The 24587-nt window shown below is 41.7% G+C and overlaps 1 protein-coding gene across 1 annotated transcript in view; it reads left to right on the forward strand.

The window, feature by feature from the left end:
- Positions 1 to 24587, forward strand: part of LOC309545976 (cyclic AMP receptor-like protein A) — a 1007699-nt gene that overhangs the window by 364679 nt on the left and 618433 nt on the right. Inside the window, exon 6 of the mRNA XM_082245442.1 lies at positions 16264 to 16351. Coding sequence (XP_082101568.1) covers positions 16264 to 16351 — 88 coding nt within the window. The remainder of the gene's footprint in view (positions 1 to 16263; positions 16352 to 24587) is intronic.

Below are 24587 nucleotides of genomic sequence, written 5' to 3' on the forward strand. Positions count from 1 at the left end.
CCAATGTTGGCACTACTGCGCCAAAGAGGCATATCGATTCTTGGTTACCTAGACGATCTTCTGCTTCATGCAGAGTCTCCTCAGACCTTGCTACAAAACATAGAAATTACTATGATTTCTTTACAGGAATTCGGGTGGCTGGTGAACCAGCAAAAGTCATTTCTGGTTCCCACCCAGAGGCTCGAATATCTGGGTCTAATTCTAGACACAGTCAGGACAAGAGTTTTTCTTCCGGTAGGGAAACTCCGAAAGATTCAATCAGCAGTCCAGTTGTTACTATCCAACAGCTGGTCTTCCCTTCGGACTTGCATGAGGGTTCTGGGGTTGATGGTGGCTTCCTTCGAAGCAGTCCCATTTGCCCAGTCCCATACCCGAATTCTTCAGCAAGAGATTCTTCTCAGATGGAATCGGAATCCGGAATCCCTGGACAATCAGATCCGATTGAGCAAACAGACCAGAGAGTCTCTGGTCTGGTGGCTTCGGTCTCCGATGCTCAGCCAGGGAAAGTCATTTCTGCCAATATATTGGACGATAGTGACCACGGATGCCAGTCTATCCGGATGGGGAGGAATTCTCGGTCAGTTATCTGTCCAGGGACTTTGGTCCCCGGAAGAATCCAGGTTGCCGATAAATGTATTGGAACTGAGAGCGATCAGACTTTGTCTGATTCACTGGACCGAGCAGCTCCAGGGCAGCCCGGTTCGGATCCAGTTGGACAACGCCACGGCCGTGGCTTATGTTAATCACCAGGGGGGCACCAAGAGTGTCCGAGCGGCCAAAGAAGTGGCTTGCATTCTTCGCTGGGCGGAACGATTTGTTCCAGCTATCTCTGCGGTGTTCATTCCGGGGGTGGAAAATTGGCAGGCAGATTATCTCAGCCGTCAGACTCCGGATCAGGGGGAATGGTCCCTCCATCCAGAAGTTTTCCACCAGTTGTGCCTACGTTGGGGCACCCTGGATGTGGATCTGTTGGCATCACGATTAAACAGAAAAGTACAGAGATTCGTGGCTCGCTCCCGCGATCCTCTAGCAGAGACCGCAGACGCACTGGTCACCCCGTGGGGGCAATACCAGCTAATGTATGCCTTCCCTCCTCTTGGGTTACTGCCAAGACTTCTTCGCAGGATAGAGGAGGAAGGAATTCCAGTAATCCTGGCAGCTCCGGACTGGCCTCGTCGAGCTTGATACGCCGACTTGGTCAGACTGGTGGCGGACGTCCCGTGGAGACTTCCTCTCAGGGAGGATCTACTGTCTCAGGGACCGATCTTCCATCCTGCTTTACGATCGCTGGCTTTAACGGCCTGGTTATTGAGACCCAGGTGCTGAAGGACAAGGGATTGTCAGCTTCAGTTATTCCTACTCTAGTTAAAACAAGGAAAGCGACTTCCAGAAAGATTATCATCGTACATGGAAGTCTTATATTGTGTGGTGTGAATCCCTTGGGTTCCATCTACATCTTTATTCGGTAGTCCGAATATTGGCTTTTCTGCAACAGGGAGTTGAGCAGAAGCTGGCCTTGAGTGTTATCAAGGGTCTGGTTTCAGCATTTGCTATCTTCTTTCAGAAGCCTTTGTCTACTCATTCCTTGGTGCGGAATTTCATCCAGGGGGTGCGACACCTGGCTCTGCCAGTGCACGCGCCGTTACCATCCTGGGATCTTAATTTGGTGCTGTCGGTTCTTCAGACACCTCCCTTTGAAAATAACAGGGAGATTCCCTTGCTTACTTTATCCCAGAAGGTGGTCTTCTTGGTGGCTATCACTTCTGCACGCAGGGTGTCAGAACTGGCTGCATTATCCTGTTGTTCCCCAGATCTGGTGGTTCATAGGGATAAGGTTGTTCTTCATCCGAATCCATCCTTCCTTCCTAAGGTGGTTTCAAAGTTTCATTGAATGAGGACAGTGTATTGTCCTTCCTATGTCCTTAGCCCAATCATCCTCGAGAATTGCGTTGCATTCCTTGGATGTAGTTCGGGCGATCAGGATATATTTGAATACTACGGATTCAATTTGTAAGACGGATTCACTGTTTGTGATCACGGATGGCCCTAAGTAGGGGTTGCCTGTTCTGCTGCGACCATCTTTAGATGGATCAGACAGACGGTGGTATAGGCTTATTTTATCTAAGGGTCGGGATCTCCCGTTCCCTTTTAAGGCGCATTCTACTCGGGCGCTTAGAGTTTCCTGGACCTTCCGCCATCAGGCGTCAGTGGTTCAGGTTTTCAAGGCGACTGTTTAGTCGTCGGTTCATACCTTTACAATATTGTATAAGGTTCATGTGATGGCATCGTCAGATGCCTCTTCTGGCCGCAAGGTTCCTGCAGGCCACTGTTTGAGGAGACTGTTGGTCTACCTCGAGGATTTGTGGGGTAGGTCTCATCTGTTTACTCGATGAGTCCTTTGATACTTCTGGTTGGCTCCGGTTGGGCCTTCTAGATTGGATTTTGATTTCTGTCAATCCCACCCCTCATTTGTGGCACTGCTTCTGGATGTCCCAGCTCTTGAGGATCAAGAAGACTACGTCTGTCAATGAGCGATAGAGAAAAATGGATTTTTGTAAGATCATACCGTAAAATCCTTTTCTCTTAAGCTCATTGACAGACGTAGTACCCGCCCCTCTATCATTGAGTTGGGTTGGGTTAAATTCTCTGTTACTGCTTTAGAACAGAACTGATTCCCTGTAGCAGGGAGAGGGAGGATATACCCTCAGGGACTGCCCCTAAGGTGGAGCCAGAACGTTTTGTCTTTCTGCCTAGTCCTACTCCTGCGGAGACAACATAACCCAGCTCTTGAGAATCAAGAAGACTACGTCTGTCAATGAGCTTAAGAGAAAAGGATTTTACGGTAAGATCTTACAAAAATCCATTTATTGTTTTGTTTAAACTATTGAAAATTCTATTTTCTTTTTGAATTTTTGTACATAACCATCTTACAGTCAGAGGGATTTCCCTATGCTGTAATGTATTTTATGAATACAATATACAAAAGCCAGTATTCAGCTAGCATAGCAGTTTCTCATAAGATTGTAACTTAAGCAATTCAGAAACAATAAGGGAACAATAGGGGATTGTTTTCAATGAATGGCGGATCAACCCAAATATGTAGGCAGACATGGAGAACCTGATAGGCCAGCTATGCAGCAAAAAATAATGGATCCCAAGGTTTCCATGAACAGAGGACCAACCCAGACAGTAGCTAAAGAATACAGTAAATTTTATCTGTACTGTACAGTATATAGTGTGCACTGTGACAGGGAGTGAAAGGGTTAATTAGGGAATGATGAGGGGGTTAAAAGTGTGCCTATGTGTACTGGTGTCAGTGCACTGATTGTGTACCCACAGTTGATGCTCTCTTCTCTTCTCTTCTCTGATGCTCTCTTCTCACCCTGGAACCAAAAAGGGCTCCAGGAGAGGAGATTGCATCATTCCCTGTGCCTGTGTTTACATTACACAGGCACAGGAGGTTCTGCTATTGGTTAGAACTGATCAGCAGATCCAGGTCAAAAATCATTGGCCTGGACCTGATGACTGATCGGTTCTGAACCAAATCAGAACATTGGGGTGGTGGCGGGGGCGCACGCGCCCCCCCCCCCCTAGCCCCGTGCGCTACCGCCGTACAGGTATGGGGATTTGCGCATCCGAGCCAGCCTGCTGTAGTATATATGGAGGCCCGCTATGTAAATAACAGCAATTATGCCATTCGTCATTAGGCTGTTGTTTATAGAAGGAGCTTCAAAAAAACATCTCCTAAAATACTAGCCTTGTTTCAGTGGATGTTAGGTTCTACCACAATAGCTATTACTCTGAAAAGCCTTAGCTGTTCTTCAATATCATTAACCCAACTCAGGTTTACATGCAACCTAAGACCGTGTTGGCCCCTGAGATAAACTACAAAAATATCCCTCCACTGCCAACTTATTTTTGAAGAACAGCTAAAATGCTACTGGATGCTTCTGCAAAGTGGGCCGCATAGATGTGTACAGGGCAATTGCTCATAACTAAAGGCACAATGAAGATGGTGCTCTACAAGTGTATGATTGCTTCTTGTACAGTTGAAAGGGGCTAGAGGACTAGGGTGGATGGGTTTGTGAATTTTTTTCAAATTTACACTTAGACTTTAAACATTTCTTTTTTTGCGATTCGGCACTGCGCTACTTAAAATTTATGTCCTTTTTCCCCCCACAAATAGGGCTTTCTTTTGGTTGTATTTGATAACCTGTGCGATTTTTTTATTTTTTGCGCTATATTCAAAAAAAGAGCGACAGTTCTGAAAAAAAAAACAATATTTTTTACATTCTGCTATATAAAATTCCCCCCAAAAAATATGTAAAAATCGTTTTTTTTTTAACATTTTAAGCCAATTTTTTTTCTGCTACATATTTTTAGTAAAAAAAATCACAGTAAGAGTATTTTGATTGGTTTGGTTGGCGCAAAAATTATTGCGTCTACTAACTACAGGAAAGATTTATGTAATTTTAGTGTTTTTTGTTTTTTACTAGTAATGGCGGCGATTTTTAGCGGGACTGCGACATTGCGGCGCACAGATCACTTTTGGGGGGACCAGTGACATTACTACAGTAGTCAGTGTTAAAAATATGCACTGTTACTGTAATAATGACACTGGCAGGGAAGGGGTTAACACAGATGGTGATCAAGGGGTTAAATTTGAGCCTAGGGGAGTGTTTCTAACTGTATGGGAGTTGGGCTTTTGAAATGATCATGAAGACCTGTGATCCTACATAGAAGGATCACAGGCGCTCTGTGATCATTCCAGAGAGAAGAACTGTCAGTTGTGTTTACAATAGCTGACTGTTCTTCTCTCTCAGCGGGGAATGATCGCGGGTAGCCGGCAGCAATCAGAGCAGCCGAACCCGTGCATCAGAGTCTCCGCTGCCTAGCAGCAGGCGCGCGATCGACGTAGGGCTACGTCGGTTCACGCAGGAGGGGCTGTCTGCCACAGTAAATCTGCGGCGGGCGGTCCGGAAGAGGTTAAAGTAGAACACTATCCAAATATTTTTTACTGAGTAAGGAAAAGTAAAATCCCTGTAATATTTTCACTGCATATGTATAAAACAGTGAATCTGACATTCATCAAACATTTTTCAGATCCATGCATTTTAAATGGCAGTTGTTGATTACCCATCAGTGAATGTTTTAAAGTCACATTCACTGCTTTAGGAATATGCCCCTTAACCACTTGAGTACCAGCCCATAATACCCCTTTCATTAACCACCAATTTTCCAGTTTTCAGTTTGACAGTCACTTGGATATGAAACTCTATACCCAAATTATATTTATATAATCTTTTGAGACTGAGCCTTATTTAATAAAGTAGCCTTGTTTAATTAAGTATTTAATTACCACAAGGTCTTTTTTACTATATGAAGGAAAAAAGACCAAAAATGTGGAGCAATAAAACTTTTTAGCTTTACTTTCTGTTTAAAAAAATTGCAACTAAAAAAGCTAGAACCGTACAAACACCCCCAAAATAACCCATTTTTGGAAAGTGGACACTCCAAGGTGATCTCATTTTTTTGCCATAATTTTTTGTAAATGGAGACAAATGCTTGTATTGGAGTGGGTAAAACATAGGGCATAGCAATGGTGTACTAGATTCAGTATATCTTTACAATGTACAAGACACACAAAGGATGGAAGTTGGGGGGGGGGGGTGAAGGGATTAAACCACTGGTCACATACAGTGGGAGGGTGAAGATGAATGGGTTAATGTGCAGGTAAAGGAAGGTAAAAGCACTAAAATACAGGTCAGAAACGGGATCAAAATCAACTACTGTATACCCGTCCCTTGAAGCTGCCTCTGTTCTATTGATAATTAACAAGTTCTACCCTTCTTTCATTGTGAGAGAAGGGAGTGGACTCTTAAATTTACAGAATAGTGTTTACAGCTGTGATCACTAAGATTGGTAACCAAGATCACATGGTAGAAAGCGGTTCAGATCATATATGATCTGAGCCATCATACACTGTGCCTGCGATCTGAATAATCAAATGAGGGCTCAGATCACAGTCATTCATGGATGCACTGGCCTCTTTTGTGTACATTCTGAAGTTACATTTTTAAAGGACACATAAGAAATACATGTCAACCAATCAACTGTTCAGAAACTTAACGTCGTTAGGTGAAGTGAGTAAATGTTAGATTTCATATCACCTTCTATCCGCTCACATGTTCACAAGGGCAGGTATAAGTGAATCTCCCCAAACTGCAATAAAAACCTGACCAATGTTCTAGCTTTTCCTTATTTTATCTAAAAGTAGAAAAATGGATGGAATTTTCTTTTGAAGTATAACTAAGGGCAAAACCTTTTTTTTTTTTAGTGAACAGAGTTGAGGGGGATTAGAACACCTATCAGGTTTTCATTGCTGTCTGTGCCCCTATTAAGGAGATTCCCTCTCTCTATTAGTCATGTTTACCATTATCATCGAAATTAAAAATTCCACATTTTTGGGTTTTCCCCAGAACAGTATTTGAGGGAAAAATCCTTCAATGGGGACACTAGTTTTGGTGAATCTGCTGACAACCAGAGATTCCCTTACTTTGGAAGGATTTCTTCTCACTTGTGGTGATGGAACAGGAAGTGAAGAAAAATCATCCCAATAGGACACAGATGGCAAAAGAAATACCAACAGGAAAAAAAAAGGTTTTGCCTTTAGTTATACTTTAAAGGAGAAGTACAGCCATGGCTCATTTGGTTGTACTTCTCCTGTGGCTCACAGGTGTACAGTTCGTTCTGCACTCCTGTGACCCATTTTCGGCCATCAGGGGGCAAAAGCCTGCTGTCAGGGTGATGTCACAAAGCCAGCCCAGACTGGAGAAAGATTGTGATCATATGGTTGGGATTCACCCAGGAGCCAAGACCAGCACCTGGCTCAGTTTTCCAGCAAGCCGCTGAGAGCCTGAGCCAGGCGTTCCCGTCCCCTCCACAGCTCAGCGCTCCAGTGAGCATGGGGTGGGAGGACGGTTGTCAGAGGAGAGAGCCAGAGACTGACAATCGCGACTCTCTGCTCAGAGCAGAAGAGTAGAAGGTTGCTTGGTTCTCAGCCTTAGAGATGGCAGGCAATAGACGCAGCATCACGTTGATGCTGCATTCACCTAGGTAAGTATGATTTAAAAAAAAAAGCCATACTTCTCTTTTAGGTAAATAACTTTAGAAGCATATGGCAGCATATGATTTGAAGTGTAGAAGTCTCCAACACTATTTTAATATTGAACACTATAATATACTGTACATTTATTATGGATAACCCAGGAGAGCTCCATTAGCTTTATCCTTATTATTTAATGACCTGGTTATTTTATGAAGAGGAGACCCAGACCAGAACTAGTTACTTTTTAGATTTCTTTTAACCCTTTTAACAAGTAATTGGTGAAGGTGGTTTTTGTTTTCCCTAGATTTGATTGCAGTGAGATCCAGGCATGTTGCCCCTAGTCAAGCTCTCAGATGTCTAGTTGACCCAACCTGTTCAGTGGTATGAGGCCATTGACACACTGATCAGAGTAATATTTAAATATATGTGGTTTAGCCGTGGTCAGCAGGTCAACCATTTATGACAAAGGTTGCATTTGTGACAAAGAAAGCTTAAAATACCTAGGCTGCCATTGCTGGCTTCATTCTGTAAACATTAGCTGCATAGGTGTCCCCCTGACCAGTGACTTTAATACTTAAAGTCACGGATTTAGAACAAATTTACAGCAAGATAAAAGAAGTTCAGCAATGGCAGCCTCTATCATTTTTTTTGTCACTTTTCTTGTAATGCTAATCAGTATTTTTGTTACTGGATTACTACACAAGAATGCCAACACTATAGCTAACCAATGAGAGACACAAAGGAACATTTCTGCCATGTGCATTCTGTATAGCCAGAGCTGGCATTAGACAATGAACTGGGCGGGTGAGGTGGTGGGACCCCTTATAATAAAAAAGGGTAAATGCTATATAGAAGGATCATTGGGGGAGGCATTACAGCCTAATGATGCCAGCTTTGGTTGCAAGGCAAATGCAGCTAATGACTATATCAATAAAATAGTTATTTATAAATACTTCAGAACATTCACGTAAAACAAGCCAAACCGAACGTACTGAGTTAATTTTGTGCTTAGTAATTTAGCTAAAGCTTGACAAGTAAGTTTTAATGGGAGCTTTGAAAGCATATACTGACAAGACCCTTTGTTTTCTTCTGAAGAGCACAATTAGTAAAATAATAGAGGATTGAATGTTTCCATTGACTGTTGCTAACTATTCTGCTCTAGTAGATGACAGGAAAAACAGATGGAATAAGGTGACACACTGAGAACATTTGTGCACAGCAATCCATGGTGGTAACTGAACCTGGGGAGCTAAAAATATGCCGTAAACAAACATCAACAACCAAGGGAGATGGCTGAACTGATATGACCTTTCATAGGTTTAACCTTATACTCATAAGCTGCCCATACATCCAAGCTTCCGATCTTTTGTTCTGGAATGATCAGGCCCTGAGAAGGTGTTTTTGTAAGATGTACTTTACTTATTGATTTCCTCTGTGTTCACTGAGCTGTGAACCATGGTATCTGTTTCTGAAACCTTTACAATGACTCCAGAGGTGCACAAGTTGTCTGACTTTGTCTGGGCTTAAAAATGAACATGATAAGACCATACCTCAATCAAAGCATCATCTTTTAAGGCTTGATACTTAAACGTATATAGCACATTACTTATAATCTACAATCTTACCTATCTCTGTTTAATACAATGAAAGATATCTAAATTCCCTTTAAAACACATTTGGCACATCCATAGGTGCTAAAAGAACTACAGATTTGTCATATGTAACAAATAACTCTTTATTTCATTAGCATGATCAACATATCTGTATACTATCTTTCATAACAAAGCTATGTTGTGTATAATTCAAATATGACCACCAAGTTCACTTAGAATTCTAAAAATAAAGAATTGAGGAGAAAAAAACAATACCGAACATGATATGGATGCATATGGGTATGAAGATTTGCACTTTTATAATAAAACTAACAAACATAAATTTATCCCTTGGATTCGTTTAAGTACTAAGTCTTTGTAGATAAACAGTACATGATTTTGTAGGCATACTTCCAGAAACCTACTCGTGGCAATTTGGAAGTCAATAAACAGAATAAAGAAATAGTTCTGTATACAAACTCTGGTACAAGCATTAGGAACCTTTTTTACAGAAATTAATTGTGAAAGTGCTGTAAAATGGTCTTATAGGATCAGACCACATGAGCTGCAAGTTCTTATTCCTGTTTCAGAAGGTGCAGCTTAGGGCTCTTTCACACGGGCGTTCAGTTTTTTATGCCCGATCAGATCAGTTCCTTTTTTTTTTTTTTTAAACGGACACGGATGACACTTGTGTCATCCGGTCCGTATGTCCGTTTTTCATCCCATCCGTTTGCGGATGAAAAACGGACATAATGTATCTCTATGTAAATACGGATGTCAGCGGATGACACCACTGACATCCGTTTTTGTGTCCGTTCCGTTTTTTGAACGGAAGAAAAAATAGGGTTCTCTTCAGTGCAAAAAAAACTGAACTGAACTGAACTGACGAAAAACGGATGTCAGCGGATGGTCATCCGCTGACATCCGTATTTACATAGAGATACATTATGTCAGTTTTTCATCCGCAAACGGATGGGATGAAAAACGGACATACGGAACGCCCGTGTGAAAGAGCCCTAAAGTGGTTCTAATAACTAGACATTCCCTGCATTAAGGTAAATAATGTCCCAGTAGTGGTATTGCTCCCTTACACCCCTAAATAGTTACCTAAACCCTAATTTGATCCAGCGCTGTGCCTATCTGTAGCAGCTCTCTTCTGCTCTTATGGGCTTTGCTGAAGCAAGCAGAGCTATTGGCTACTGCTGCTGTCAATCATATCCTGTGAGAAGGGGGCTGTGTGTATCAATGGAGGCACACGGCTTGGCTCAGGAGTGAACCCACGGGTGACACCAGAGGAAGCAGCTTCCTGTGGGAGCACACTGACAAGAAGGAAGCCTAGAGCACCAGAGGAAGAACCCCAGAAGAGCTTAAAAATATAACCTGTTATTAAAAAAAAAAAAAAACACTTGAATCTAAACCTGTCCCAGACTATGCACACTAAAGTAATCCTTGATTTTCACAAGAGATGGACCTATTTTCTATGACCGCTAAATCTTGGCAGCCTGTCAGCCCTTAGTTACACCTTGATAACATGGTGTGGTGTTTACATCTATGCTCTGTGTAAGGGCCTGTTTTACCAGTGTTACGTGTATCCTTGTGCCAGCAGTCCCATTGTTGTCTATTGGGAGTCAGCAACTGCACAGACACAGCCGCTGCTCCCAATGTGTCATATGTGGTGGTGTGAGTAGTACACCGCCCTAAATGTACCTATGGTGAAATTGGGGACACCCACCTGCACCCACACAGATGTCATGTCAGTGCAGCTGCTGTGTCCCAAGAGACATGAATGGGACTACCCGCATGGGGATGCAGGGAATACGTCGGCTTCTCAGTGCAGGTAAACACAGCTCTGCATGGAAACATTTGGTCAACTCAGTTGTGCCCCTCTATAAAGCTACCTATATATCACGGGGTTGCCCTAAAAAAATTGAGAAGGTCCAGAATTTGTGGACCGATTCAAAATCTACAGTAGATGACCAGGGTGTGTGTGGATTGATTTTGCCCAACCCTGGCATTGCTTAATATATTTTTCATACTGACAAGGAATCATCATCCTTGGAGATGATTCAGGATGTGCTAGCTTTGGTATGATTGTAACCAGGAACTAATGTTATCCTGGTAAAATGTCCTGACGTGTAGGAGGAGAGAAATCTCCCTGAGATGCAATAATTCTTTAAGTGAATCCTTACCGGTGTGAATCTGAGCAGAGAGTATTGAACGTTCAAAAAGTTAGTTGTGCCTTGTTAGTTTGGTACATGTTCCATGTACTTGTTAGCCATGGGATGCACCAAAGGCTATGTTTTGTAGTTCATTTAAATTCCTTAATAAAAATAAATTTTCAAAAAAAAAAAAAACATGGCCCTGCACAGGACACGGATGTAATTACCCTGTGTGAAGAATGCCTTACTCCACAATACATGTAACTAGAGAGGTCATTGATGGTTTGTTTTAAAGTACAACTGTACCTTTTTACAGTTTTATCTTTAATAGGTCCCCCCCACCTCACTGAGTGCATCCTGCTAGGTCAAACGCTGACAGTCACCCACCTGGACAGCTTTTTTCCTGAAAATGGTAGCTAGATACAATGTATGCACACCACTTCCTATGGGGAAAAGCTGTACTCTGAGGAGGAGGGATTTCTATAGAGGCTGTAGCATGTGATGTGATATAGGCACAGGGAAAGTTGCTCTGCAAAACACCTAGTAGGCATAGCAAAGATACAATGCTGTTTGATTGTATGGGTAGAGGATGAGATGGAGAGGTGCTAACGTCACTGGAGGGTTCAATCTCCACTGTACATTTTTAGTTCTGAATATTTTTTAATGTAATACCAATGCTACAGCTAACAGGATCTTATAAATCAGAAGTGTGATGTAGATTTAGTGCTTGGTTTGTCAAGATCATGTCCAGAAAGCAATAAGATAAATGCTAACCCCTTGCCCTCTGTAAGTTTTACCCCCTTTATAACCAGGCCATCTTTTACTATACAGCACTGCATTACTTTGACAATTGCACGGTAATGCAACTCTGTACATAAATTACATTTATGCCCTTTTTCCCCCTACAAATAGAGCTTTCTTTTGGTTGTATTTGATAATTTTTTGTGCTCTAAAATAAAAAAAGCCTGGCAATTTTGAAAAATATATATTTTTTACTTTCTGCTATAAAACATATCCAATAAAACATTTAAAAAAATCTAATTTTAGTCATAAATTTAGGCCAATATGTAGTCTGCTACATAATTTAGTAAAAAAAAAATACCCAATATATTGATTGTTTTTCACAAATGTTATAGCGTCTACAAACGATGGTGTATATATATATATATATATATATATATATATATATATATTAGAATTTCTCTTTTTTTTTAATACTAGTAATGGTGGTGATCAGCAACTTACAGTGGGACAGCAATATTGCACCAGACAATCTGACACTAACTGACACTTTTGACAGGGAAAAAAAATCTAGCACATCCCTGCTGACAGGGCAGAGCTCTGCCTTGATTACATAGGCAGAGTGCTGTTCTGTCATTCTCCTCACTGATCAGTGTGTGCCAGTGGACATCCACCTGCTCATTGGCATCTGCTGTGACTAATAACAGCAGAAGCAGCACGCCTGCCCCCTAACTGGAAGTGCTGAATTACGTACTAGGAACAAGATCTGGTAAAGGAGAGCCACCCTGTCACCGTATAACGGCGTTATTGGGTTGGCAAGTGGTTAAGCACATGGATTTCTAGTAGGAATTTATACACATTAAAAAAAAAAAAGTTTTCCTTGACTTTCACTTTAAAGCTCAATATACATGTCACCTGCTCATGATGTAGGCAGTAATTTTGTGTGCTGAACTCCTATTTTCGAGAATGTAACCTGTTAAAATAATAGAACTAGTGACATCACAATGTCATATCACTAGTTCAAGTTGTCAGTTAGGAAGTGAGTGCATAATGCCTTGCTCTACTATGTGTGGATGATAATTATACCTTTAGTTGGAAAAAGAGCAAATTGGATTCCATTGTAGACATTCTGCTGTTTTCCTACTGCCATGTTCCCACCACAGGCAGGCTTCACGTTATAATAATTTACACTGTTATGTTAATGAGCTGTGGGGTTATGTTAAGCTTTAGTACCAATATTGCTTTAAAATCAAACACATTGTCGACTTTTGATTCTATGAATCTATAGGTACAATTTTAATTAAATTACTATTTTTATATAAATGTAATAATGTATTTAGGAGCAAAACTGTGTGGGTGTTTACAGGAGCTTGTTGAAACTTATGAAAAACATGGCATATTAGTTTAAAGTGGTTGTAAACCTCCGACATGAAATATGAACAGAGCATATCCCTTTATTATATTTTGTTGCCATCCTTTTGCTCCTAAGAAGAGGAGGAGATTGCCCTTCATTGCCCTTCTGGATGTGGCTAGGGCTGTGGAAGTCTGCTTCACAGGCACGTCTTCATTTCATCAACCTTATTCCCTGTTTCTGTTGCCTGATGGCTCCTGGAAGGGGCAGGCTGCCACTCGATCAATGATTGCTTGGTTAATTTGACATCTTATTATTCCATCTGGAACATTGGTGCTTTATGGGCTTTTCAGCAACAGGCCTCTCTTTCCCAGGTCTGTAAGTCTGCCACCAAGTCTTCTAGACACATATTTGCTGTCACCTGGTTTTCTTCACACACATGTTTGTGGATGTTCAGGCCTTATTGGACACCAGCTTTGGTCATAAAGTCCTCTATGCTGTCCTTTAGTGGCCTTGACTATTAGCCCTCTATGTTCTTCCTGTTGAAGGTTTTTTGGTTTAGGCCTTTTTGGTTGTTGTTTGCTGTGTTGCCCACCCCTCATTGGATTGCTCTTAAACATCTCAATGGTCTGCAAATTAACCTCTTCCTGTGTCCTAGGATTAAAGCTGAACACCAGATATGATTTTTTCTATAAAAACATACATGTAAGGCACTATCCTCTGTGTGCATAAATATCAAACATAGGTTATGTCCCTTTAAATCTACAATACACCACGTGCAATTTATGTTTGAAATAAACTCCCAAAAAAATCCTTTTTATATAAAAAAAACAATAAAGTGATAAAAAGTCCAGAAAACTGCTTTTGAAAAAAAAAAAGATCCAGATTCTCTTGTGCCAGGATGTGAGCAAACCAATCCAGCCACCACCACTAAAAAATATAGCCAAACTCTTTACCCTATAATATAGCCCCTATATCACAAGAAAGTCAAAAAGCAAATGTTGTTATACCACCATTACATGCTCCTTACTTCTCCATACCCGATCAGATGTATTTCCCAGGATCTTATGGACAACTCACAGGACACACATGGATAGTTTCCAGGGAATACATCTGACAACACTGGACCCTGGGATTGCAGGTTTTCAGCCCCTCAAACCACTACACCTCTTCCTGCATGGACCATATAATTAAAAAAGAAGCACACTGCACATAGTGTGATACTGTTTTAAAACTGCTATTTATTCTTCGTGTTTCGGCTTTAAAAAAAAGTTTGTGTACAAAATCAGCAAACATGGAAATAATACTTGCGATATACAAAATGCCGCTATTGGCATCATTAACCAGCGCACATGCATGAAAACATAATAATGTCAGACAGTGTGCCCCCACCCGACGTGGCGTTTCTTTACAAATAACGTCTTCAGGAAAAATGGAAACACTAATTTTTACTGCAAAGTTACATAGGTCCAGCTTGGAACAACATACATATAAATATTTCATACCCCTGGGACCACTGTGGAATTTTAAAATCACTGTAATAGTTACCAATGCTACATTGGTTGCTGCGGTATTCCAGGTCCTGTGCCGAGTTACTTTCTTTTTGCAACAGAGTGAACAGAGGGGTTTGCTTGCATAATGTGGCTGCCATTCACGGAACACCATGTATTATTTTCAATGAATACAAGGTGTTTTCTGATTGATCCAGGTGGAGATCTTGATGTCAATGCCCAGTATTTCCACCATGTGCAGAGAAAACCTTGTATTCATTTTAAAATACAAGGCATTCTGTGAATGCCGAGCATGTCGAGCAAGTAACCTTCTATGTTCACTATGCTGCAGGGAAGCCGCCTGGGAGACTGCGGCAATCACTGTAGAAATAGCAACCCAGTGGTCCCACCTTTGTGTATATGTATACTTACATTAATCCAAGGTGGACCAGTGTGAGTTCTGCTTTAAAAGGTTAGTTCATATTTACACCAAAAAACTGCGGGTAAGGGGTGTCTGTAGATAAAAACAAACTGTGTAGCTCTGACTGAAGTTGGATAATGCTCTCGCTATAGGTGTAGGCCATTTATGTACCTCATGAAACTTGGATATAATATGAGAAGAAGCAACTCACTGGAAAAGACAATTATGCTTGGAAAAGGTGAAGGGAAAGAAGAGGACAACCACCAAAAAGATGGCTGGATACAGTAAGAGAATTTGCCTACACATGGATCGAAATTTGGCCAATCCCCGCTGAACCAGCTGAATTTCGAAACATGTATGACCTGCTTTAGGAATTTATTTTATTGTATTCTTGTGTGTTGTGGCAAGGTATTATTATTTTTATTATTATTTGCCATCAAGTGGATGCTGACACTTTTCAACCACATGGATAGTGTTTCTCTAGAATATTCTAACTTGTTTTTTTGGGTCTCAAGTCATTTCAGTGACATGTTTAACATTTCTGTTATTGTATCCAGACATTTTTTTCTGGTTCTCTTCTTTCCCTTCAACCTATCCAAGCATAATTGTCTTTTTCAGTGAGCTGGTTCTTACCCAGAATAAGACAGCTTCATTTAGGCTGGGTTCACACACTGTGAGCGGAGCGCCTCGCAACAGGGAGGTCTGGTGTGTCTCTGTTCCCTGTTTCAGGTCTGAATTTGGTCAGAATGCTTGGCTGAATTCGGAACTGAAACTGACCAGAAAATGCACAGGACCCTTTTGCAAACCACTCCGCAGCCATGCCAGGGCTGTGTGAACCAGCTCCATTGAGAGCCGGTCACAGTCTCCTGACATGCGAGTTGGATGTGGGGAAGCCCGCATCCAATTCGCACCGATGTGAACCCTGCCTTAGTCATCTGAGCTTCAGTGAAAGGTTGAGCTTGATTTGTTGAAGAGTCCATTTGTTTTCTTTGCTGATTCCTATATTTGTAGAATCCTGTGTTAACACCAAAGTTCAAAGGTATCAATATTGTTTCCTTTTATCCAATTTTCCTATCAATACAGAGTGAAAGAAAATATCATAGCTTAAACATTTCTTTGACTTATTGAAAGTGAAGCATTTAAAGTCTGGTACAGATGTGCATAGAAAACAATCAGTTTCAGTTTTTTTGCCAAAGCTGAACGAGCTGAAGTTAGAAGTTTATTGGCTACCATGCACAGCTGTACCAGATTTTGCACTCTCCAATTTTAGTAAATCCACCCCATTGGTACACATCCATACTTTTGAAGATATTTTATGATAGCATGTACTCTATTTTACTTAAAGCATTGTGCAGTATTTGTCTATAATGCTTAATTTAAATGTTCTAATTTTTGTTACAGACTGGTGTGCCTTGGCTTGGGTCTGCTGCATTACATTGAACCTGTACCTGAATGTAGTGAAGGAGATGAGGACAGATCGATATGGGCTGTAAGTACAATAGTTCTAATGGTTTATCATCATATCAGGAATGATAACTGTTTAAGTAGAAATACAGGAACAGGATCATACATATGAGATCCCATAAATACAGGATCTATGCATAGAAGTTAAATTGAATGTAATAGTTGATTACCTATCAACCATGTTGTGAGCAGCAAGGTAACCCTTTCTTTTACTGATGCTTTTCCTTTGCTTTCTGTCTAAAGCTTACTAGGGATAAAAAGATTTTATACTTAGAGCAACGGAACAAAATGCTGTTGTTTTACAGACAGAAAAAGAATGATCTGTTCAGAGTTATATGAATATATTCTAAGGATGGCAAATGATTATGGTTTCCAGACGCTTACATTTTTGCAGTAGGTTAACCCTCATAACCCCCACATGCTCTGGTAATCACCAGATTGCTGCAGGAAATGTTGAATACATGTTATTTGTTAAATAGGAAATTATCGACCGGGAGGAAATTGATAAACCCTTGTCACTCTTGGAGATAGAGGCTGCTATCCAATCCTCCCCTAATCACAAGTCCCCAGGGACAGATGGTCTGCCGGGAGAATGGCATAAGGTGTATATGGCCCTATTGGCCCTAGGTTACAAAAGCTTTTCACTCATTGCTTAGAGGTTGTACAGCTACCAGATAGTATGTATCCAGCACATATTGTGCTATTGCCCAAACCTGGTAAAGACTTGACACACTGCTCTTCCTATAGGTCAATCACTTCTGAACTATGACTTAAAGATCCTCACCAAAGCCCTGGCCAATAGGATTATGGAAGCGTTACCAGCAATTATCAACATTGGCCAAAATGGCTTTATGCCTAGCAAATCCACTGATTATTGATCTGATTATTGATCTTGATTATTGACACTGATATTAATATCCGCAGCATTTTCACTCATCTCCAACTTCAGCCTACAGAGACCACCTCGAGAGTCTTGGTAGCTTTCGACACAGTCTGGTGGAGTTACTTGATGCAGGTGTTAGAGCTGTTTTGTTTTGGACCGGTCTTTCGGAGGTGAATCAATCTACCATACAAAGTCCCTGTGGCAAATATTAAGCAGAACGGCAAGTTCATGTGTAGGGGGAAGGGGATTGGGAAATGCCGCTCAGGTGTATGTCCAATCTGGTGCTGGCTAGTTCCGCCGTCCGGAAAGATACATGTAGAAATGTGAAGCCGCACACAGATGAATGAAATCAAAAGCGGTATCTTTATTCTTCAAAATCATCCAGGACAAACAGACAGTGTGAGGAACAGAAAATGTGACAATGATGCACCGTCGCTGTCCGTGGTAATGAGTAAGCAGCCGTCCGTGCTGTGAAACGCGTCTACCTTGGACATATTCTGTTCCTCACACTGTCTGTTTGTCCTGGATGATTTTGAAGAATAAAGATACCGCTTTTGATTTCATTCATCTGTGTGCGGCTTCACATTTCTACATGTATCTTTCAGAACGGCAAGTTGTCATCTCCTTTTGTGATCCAGGAGTGGACGAGGCAGGGGTTTCCTCTTTCCCCTGCCTTATTCGTGCTGGCTATGGAACCATTGGTGGAGGCACTAAAGGCATCTGTTGAGGTAGTTTAGATTCGAGTAGGTTTCATTTTAGATAAGGTTGCGCTTTACACAGACGATTTGATTCTCTTTCTGCGGGACCCTGGCCCGTCACTCTCGGCAGCATTATGGATCCTGGATAGTTTTGCGGCCCTTTCGGGTCTACATACCAACTGGGGTAAATCCCAATCTTACCTATAGATCAGGGGGCTAAAAGGTTGGCTGATCCTAATTCCCCTTTGCAATGGGCAACGATTTTTAAATATTTAGGGATTAATATTTCTTACAACAGTAAGGATTTCAGACAACTTAATTTATTCTCAGTTTTTCAGTGGTGTAAACAAAGGCTGAAAGCCTGGCCCACATCTCCTTTTATCCCTTATTGGGAGAATTCATCTAATTAAAATGAAAATCCTCCAAGTTCTACTGTACAGCCCCAGCCACCCCCCAGTCTGGCTACCAATGTCCTTTTTATAACAATTAGATTCACTTATAGGCTCCTCCTTATGGCACTCCTGCCCAGCTAGATTTAGCAGTAAGGTTCTATGCAGACCTTGGACACAAGGAGGCTTGGCTTGCCCAGACTTTTATACTTACTATTTGGCAGCCATGCTCACCCATGCTAACAATCAGAACAATCAGGCACATGCAGGGGGAGAAGGGCGGCGGAGGGTGCTTGAGCACCTGCCCCTTGATGCCCAAAGTGCCCTTTTGTCAAAGCAAAATTTCCACAGCGGAGCCCATAAACAGTATGGCTGCAGGCCGACAGTTCAACTGTGCAATGCGCCATTTCCAAAGCCTGCTGTGCTCGGGAAAGCTTGTACACGCTCGGCAGAGTGGGCTCATGCACAGTGACATAATGGTGCCACCTGGCGCCATTTTTGAAAGTGAGGCACTCGGTCTCAGCGCAGCGACGGTGCATCATTGTCACATCAGCTAGTAAGACCAGACCCCAGACCACTCCACAGCCTCTGACTACCCCCTGCACCATGTCCGCAGCCTCTGACCAGACCACCACCTGCACCATGTCCACAGCCTCTTACCACCCCCTGAACTCTTTCCTTAGCCTCTGACCAGACCACCACCTGCACCATGTCCGCAGCCGTTAACCACCACCTACACCATGTCTGCAGCCACTGATCACCCCCTGCCCCATGTTCGCAGCCACTGATTACCTCCCACACCTGCCCTATTTAAAGCCCTGTTCCATGTGCCCCTTTTATACCTTGAGCACCTCCACAGGTCTCTGCATGGCCCTGCTCACAATTGGCTTATCTCTAATGACACAAATGCCTCAGTTAATAGTAAAAGAAAAACCAATGTGCTATCAATAAAGTTGATATGAAAGAATAAATAAAAGAAAATCAAGTGTAACAGATAATATAACCGTATTGAAGCAGCCAATTTCTGTAATGTCACCACATTCAAATAAATAGATAATAAAAAGTAGATTGGCGCTAGAACTTACAATTGATATGAATAATAGTGCAATAATTAAAAGACACTTGTAATTTAAAGGGCAAAAATTACATAATAAGCAGAAAAGGTGATGAACAACTCCCAACATGTGAAAAAGGGAATATAATCACTAGAAACAGGTAACTAAAAAAAGAAAGTCCATCAAAAAAGTCCTAATATAAGTGAATCAGAGAAGTGAAAAAGAAAAAATATCTGATAATCCAAAATAATATGAATAATAATGTCCAGTTAAAGGTGTCACCAATGTGGAATCCCAACTAATAGCATCCACCATCGAGTGCAATGGTCGCTCACCTTAATTTTGGAATGATAAAGCATTTATCATATGTAATAATCTCATTCGTGAGGCTCATTCCGTGGCAACATTACTCAGAAGAGTTGAAAATGTAGATGCATAGCCATGCATAGCAATCTTAATGGCTCCTTGGTAGTTGGCTTCAGGTCTATCTCCTGTGAGGCCTCTGGCCCGGGGGCTGTCACAGCAGCCAAGTCATCTCCTTCTTCTTCCTCCTCCTCCCCCACCGGGCAGTATGGGGGTTTAGAGCCCAGTGCGTCTCCTCTCAGCACCTCCGCCAGGCTTTCAATGTCCCCTCCGCAGCCAGCCACCTCATTATTCGCCAGTCGTGTGTCTCTTCCCTCTCTGTGGTAGAACAGCCCGTGTCTCCGTAGCTCTCCCAATGTTTCTGCTCTCTCTCGGTCTTGGTGTTTCTCTAGTGTTGGGAGGGCACCTAAGAGACACAGAGACCCTCTGGCTGTTAGTAGGGCAAAGCACACTCTACTGGGTCTCTTATTATTTTATGCCAGGAAGGCGATAGTGCTCAAGTGGAAATCAACAGCTAATTCCCCCTTCTGGAAGCATCTAATCAATAGGGTTGTACCGCTATACAAAGCTACATATTTGTCTCGGGGTTGCCCTTAAAAGTTTGAGAAGGTCTGGCACTTGTGGACAGACTCAGAATACACAGGTGATGATCAGGAGTCCATAGACTGAGACCATTCTCTCCTGATAAGGTTTAGCCCAAGATATATACGGATTTACTCATCTACATTGATTCACGTTACATTTGTTCAGGTATGACTCCAGCTATGAGTCCATGTTCTCCTGACATATCATCCTGATGGTTGAGAGGGAACAGAAATCTTTTTATAATCCGGTAATCCTTGCATTGAATCCATAAGAGATCAAACTGAGCGAAGTGTATGAATTGTTGTGGTTTTTACCAGATAGGATATGACGGTTGGTAATGTTATGATTTATCCGGTGAATGCCCAAAGGCTATGTTTTGTACCAATACATTTTAATTCTGCATTAAAAATAAATTTTCAAATAAAAAATGAAATTAACATAGGGAGTTGCTTGCTCAGCATAGCCACCATTTATAAAAAGCCTTGTATTTTTATCAATGAACACAAGGTGTTCTTGTAATTGGACGAGGTAGAGAGACAGGGAGGTGATGTCCTGTGTGTCCTTTTGTATCTTGCTGCCCATACACTTAACATGGGTCCCGTTAGGCTCCATAGACAAAAATGGGGGTATTCTGATCTGTTCCAATTCAGCAGGAAATAGAGATGCACGAATAATCGTTAAAAAATCGCGAGCTCCCCCCTCACGATCTTTAACCACTTGCCGACCACTTCACGTCTATTTACTGCGGCACTCAGCCACTTACAGGCAAAGTGACGTAGACCTACGTCGCTTGCCCACGAGCCTGTAGGGAGGGCTTGTTCCCTGCTCAACCAGCACATGTGACCGGCGGCTCCGATGGCCGCCGGCCACTCGCAATCTCCCACAGGAGAGGGAGAAAGACAGACGGCTGACTTTAACACAGCTGTCTGTCATTCTCCCTGAAGTAGGCACATAGGCTATTCGATCCTGCTATATAGGATCGTATGTCTCTGTGGTTACTTCACTAGCCATGCCCCCTAACAGTTAGAATCACACCCCTAGGGACACACTTAACCCCTTGATCACCAATAAAGCTAACCCCTTCCCTGCCAGTGTCATTTTTACAGTAACAGTGTATATTTATAGCACTGATTACTGTAGTAATGTCACTGGTACCCCCAAAAGTGTCAAAAATGTCAGTCAGGGGGCCGATCTGTCCGCCACAATGTTGCAGTCCCGCAAAAAAAAATCGCAGATCGCCGCCATTACTAGTTTAAAAAAAAAAACAATAAAAATGACATAAATCTTTCCCGTAGTTAGTAAACGCAATAACTTTTGTGCAAACCAATCAAAATACGCTTATTATGATTTTTTTTACCAAAAATATGTAGCAGAAAACAAATTGGCCTAAAATGTTAAAAAAATTAGATTTTTAAATTTTTTTTTTTGAGAATTTCATATAAAAAAATTTGAAAAATATTGTTATTTTTTCAAAATTGTCGCTATTTTTTTGTTTATATATATATATATATATATATTTTTTTTTTTTTTTTTCAGAGACCCTATAGAATAAAATTTAGTTTTTTTTGTTTTTTATAATTTATTATTATTTACACGATTTACAACCATCATAACATTTATCTTCCAAAATGAAATACAATCTAAATCCACAACATCATGTTTACTTCAATTTCTCCGAAGTGGTTGTTTATATCAGGATACACTCTAAGATTTATTTTCTCCATTTTTAAATCAAACCCATAACTAAAACCCCAGCAAAACAAAAAAAGGGGGGGAAGGGGGGGGATGGGAAAAAGACTCATCCCTGTACTTTAGAATTCCATCCAATGTATCCTATTTCTCTGTCACATCAGGCATCCCTTAACAGGTTGCATTCCTCCGAAACGACAAAATTATTCCAGCGACTCCATCTTGAAATGTACTTATCTAATTTATGATTAGCATTAAATACTACATTTACTAATTTATTTATCTCCTCTACTTTCCTAATCCACATATTTATATTGGGTGCTGTTGTATTTTTCCATTTAAGTGGGATACACATTTTAGCCGCATTTAATAGCTGGGGAATTATTGAATTCTTGTATTGGCTTTCTGGAATATTGGAAGCGTGTAAGAGAATGAGTGCCGGGTCCAGCTCTAGCTAGTGCTCCGTAAAATTCTGCACTGTTTCACTAATCTGTTTCCAAAATTGTTTCAGCTTGGGGCAAGACCAAAAAATATGTATAAGTGACCCTCTTCCTGTTCCACACCTCCAACATCTATCAGTATTTACCTGTGTGATTTTATTGATTTTCACTGGCGTTTGGTACCATCTTGTTAAAATCTTATAGTTAACCTCTTGTATCCTTCTACATATAGACGTTGGAAATTTTAATTTCATTATTCGGCCTATCTGCTCTGTAGAGAAAGTGCACTTAAGTTCCCTCTCCCATTCATTAATATATAAAAGTTGGTCACGTTTATCTGATTATTAGGGTGGGGGACATCTTTACTGGTTTCTGGCCTCGTGAACTTCTTTTGTGAGTGTCAAGGAGATCTGTGAAATGTTTATTTTAGGGGTACCCAGAAAGGGGGGCAAGGTTTCTTCTTTTCAGTTTTTTAAGTCCTGAGTCTCCTTGTGCGGATTTTATTCCTGCAAAGGTTCAGGTAATGTCCAAACTACCTAAGGTCCCCCTATCTCTGTCCAGGGAATTTATTTACCTAGGTCTGATTTTCATTCTGACCAGGGTGGTCCTTCCTCTGGACAAACTTCAGGAACCACAGGCCGTGATTCACTAGCTGCTGTGATAGTTCTCTCTCTCAAATTTGCATACAGGTTCTGAGTCTGGTGGTATCCACCTTCAAGACAGTTCTGTTTGCACAATTCTTCATGCAGCTCCTTTACCAGGTTTGGCTCCACAGGAGGATACTGAAGTTCATGGCAAGATCACAGGTTCCTCTGGCAAACGCCGCAGGCCTCCAAGGTCCACGGTAAGGCCAGTATCATCATCGGCTAAGGCTTCTTCTGCAGTTCCTGCGAGGAATCAAGAGAGAGGATCTTCCAATCATCCTGGTGGCCGTAAAGGTCCCTTGGGGGCTTCCCCACAGAAAAGACCAGTTGTCCCAAGGGCTAATCTACCATCTTGCTTTAAGGGCGCTGGTTTTAATGGCTTAGCTATTGAAAGCCAGGTATTAAGGAATAGAGGTTTGCCTGGATCAGTGATCCCTACTATGGTGAAGACAAGGAAGTCGTCTTCCAGCAAGATATACCATTGTATGTGGAAAGCGTACATTTCTTGGTGTGAATCAATTGGCGCTCATCCTCGATCCTTTTCTGTGGCTCGGATCTTAACCTTTCTTCAAGGTTGATCAGAAGTTGGCCTTGAGTTCCATCAAGGGCCAGGTGTCTGCCTTGGCAATCTTCTTTTAGCGACCCCTAGCCACCCACTCTTTAGTTTGTACCTTGATTCAGGGGGTTTGACATGTGGCTCCACCTGTACGGTCTCTTTTGCCACCATTGGATTTAAATTTAGTGCTTTCGGTTCTCCAGAAACCTCCATTTAAGATAAGAATTTTTGGGAGATTCCCTTGTCTACGTTATCCCAGAAGGTGACATTCTTGTTGGCTATTACAGTGGCCCACAGGGTATCAGAATTGGCGGCATTATCCTATCGCAGTCCCTATTTAGTGGTTCATTGGGATAAAGTGGTTCTTCTTCCCTGTCCATCATTCCTGCCCAAAGTTGTCTTTGACTTCCATATGAATGAGGACATTGTGTTGCCTTCCTTGTGTCCCTCGCTGGCTCATCCCAAGGAATTTGCTTTGCATACCTTGGATGTGGTTCATGCGATTCAGGTGTATCTGGCAGCTATGGAGTTCTTTCGGAGGTCAGACTCGCTTTTTGTGGTTATGGACGGACCAAGGAAAGGGCTGGCCGCTTCTTCGGCTACCATCTCCAGATTGATCAGACAGACGATGACTCAGGCCTTTTCTATTAAAGGTCATGTTCCACTTTTCCCTGTCACGGCGCATTCTACTCGAGCACTGAGTGCTTCTTGGGCCTTCCATCATCAGGCATCAATATCACAAGTTTTCAAGGCTGCCACTAGATTGTCGGTGCATACTTTCACAAAATTCTATAAGGTAGATACTTTGGCATCTGCGGATGCTTCTTTTGCAGGCTGCTGTTGAGGAGGAGCTGTTCTGTTTCTTTAAACTTTTATTTTTTCAGACGGGGCTCCTGTGACCCAGTTAAGGCTCCTGTGTCCTGGTTAAGGGCACTTATGTTTAGCCCAGTAGTTATGAT

The sequence above is a fragment of the Pelophylax lessonae genome (genome assembly GCF_965119305.1).
Source record: "Pelophylax lessonae genome assembly, chromosome: 2".
In the NCBI taxonomy this organism is placed as follows: domain Eukaryota; kingdom Metazoa; phylum Chordata; class Amphibia; order Anura; family Ranidae; genus Pelophylax; species Pelophylax lessonae.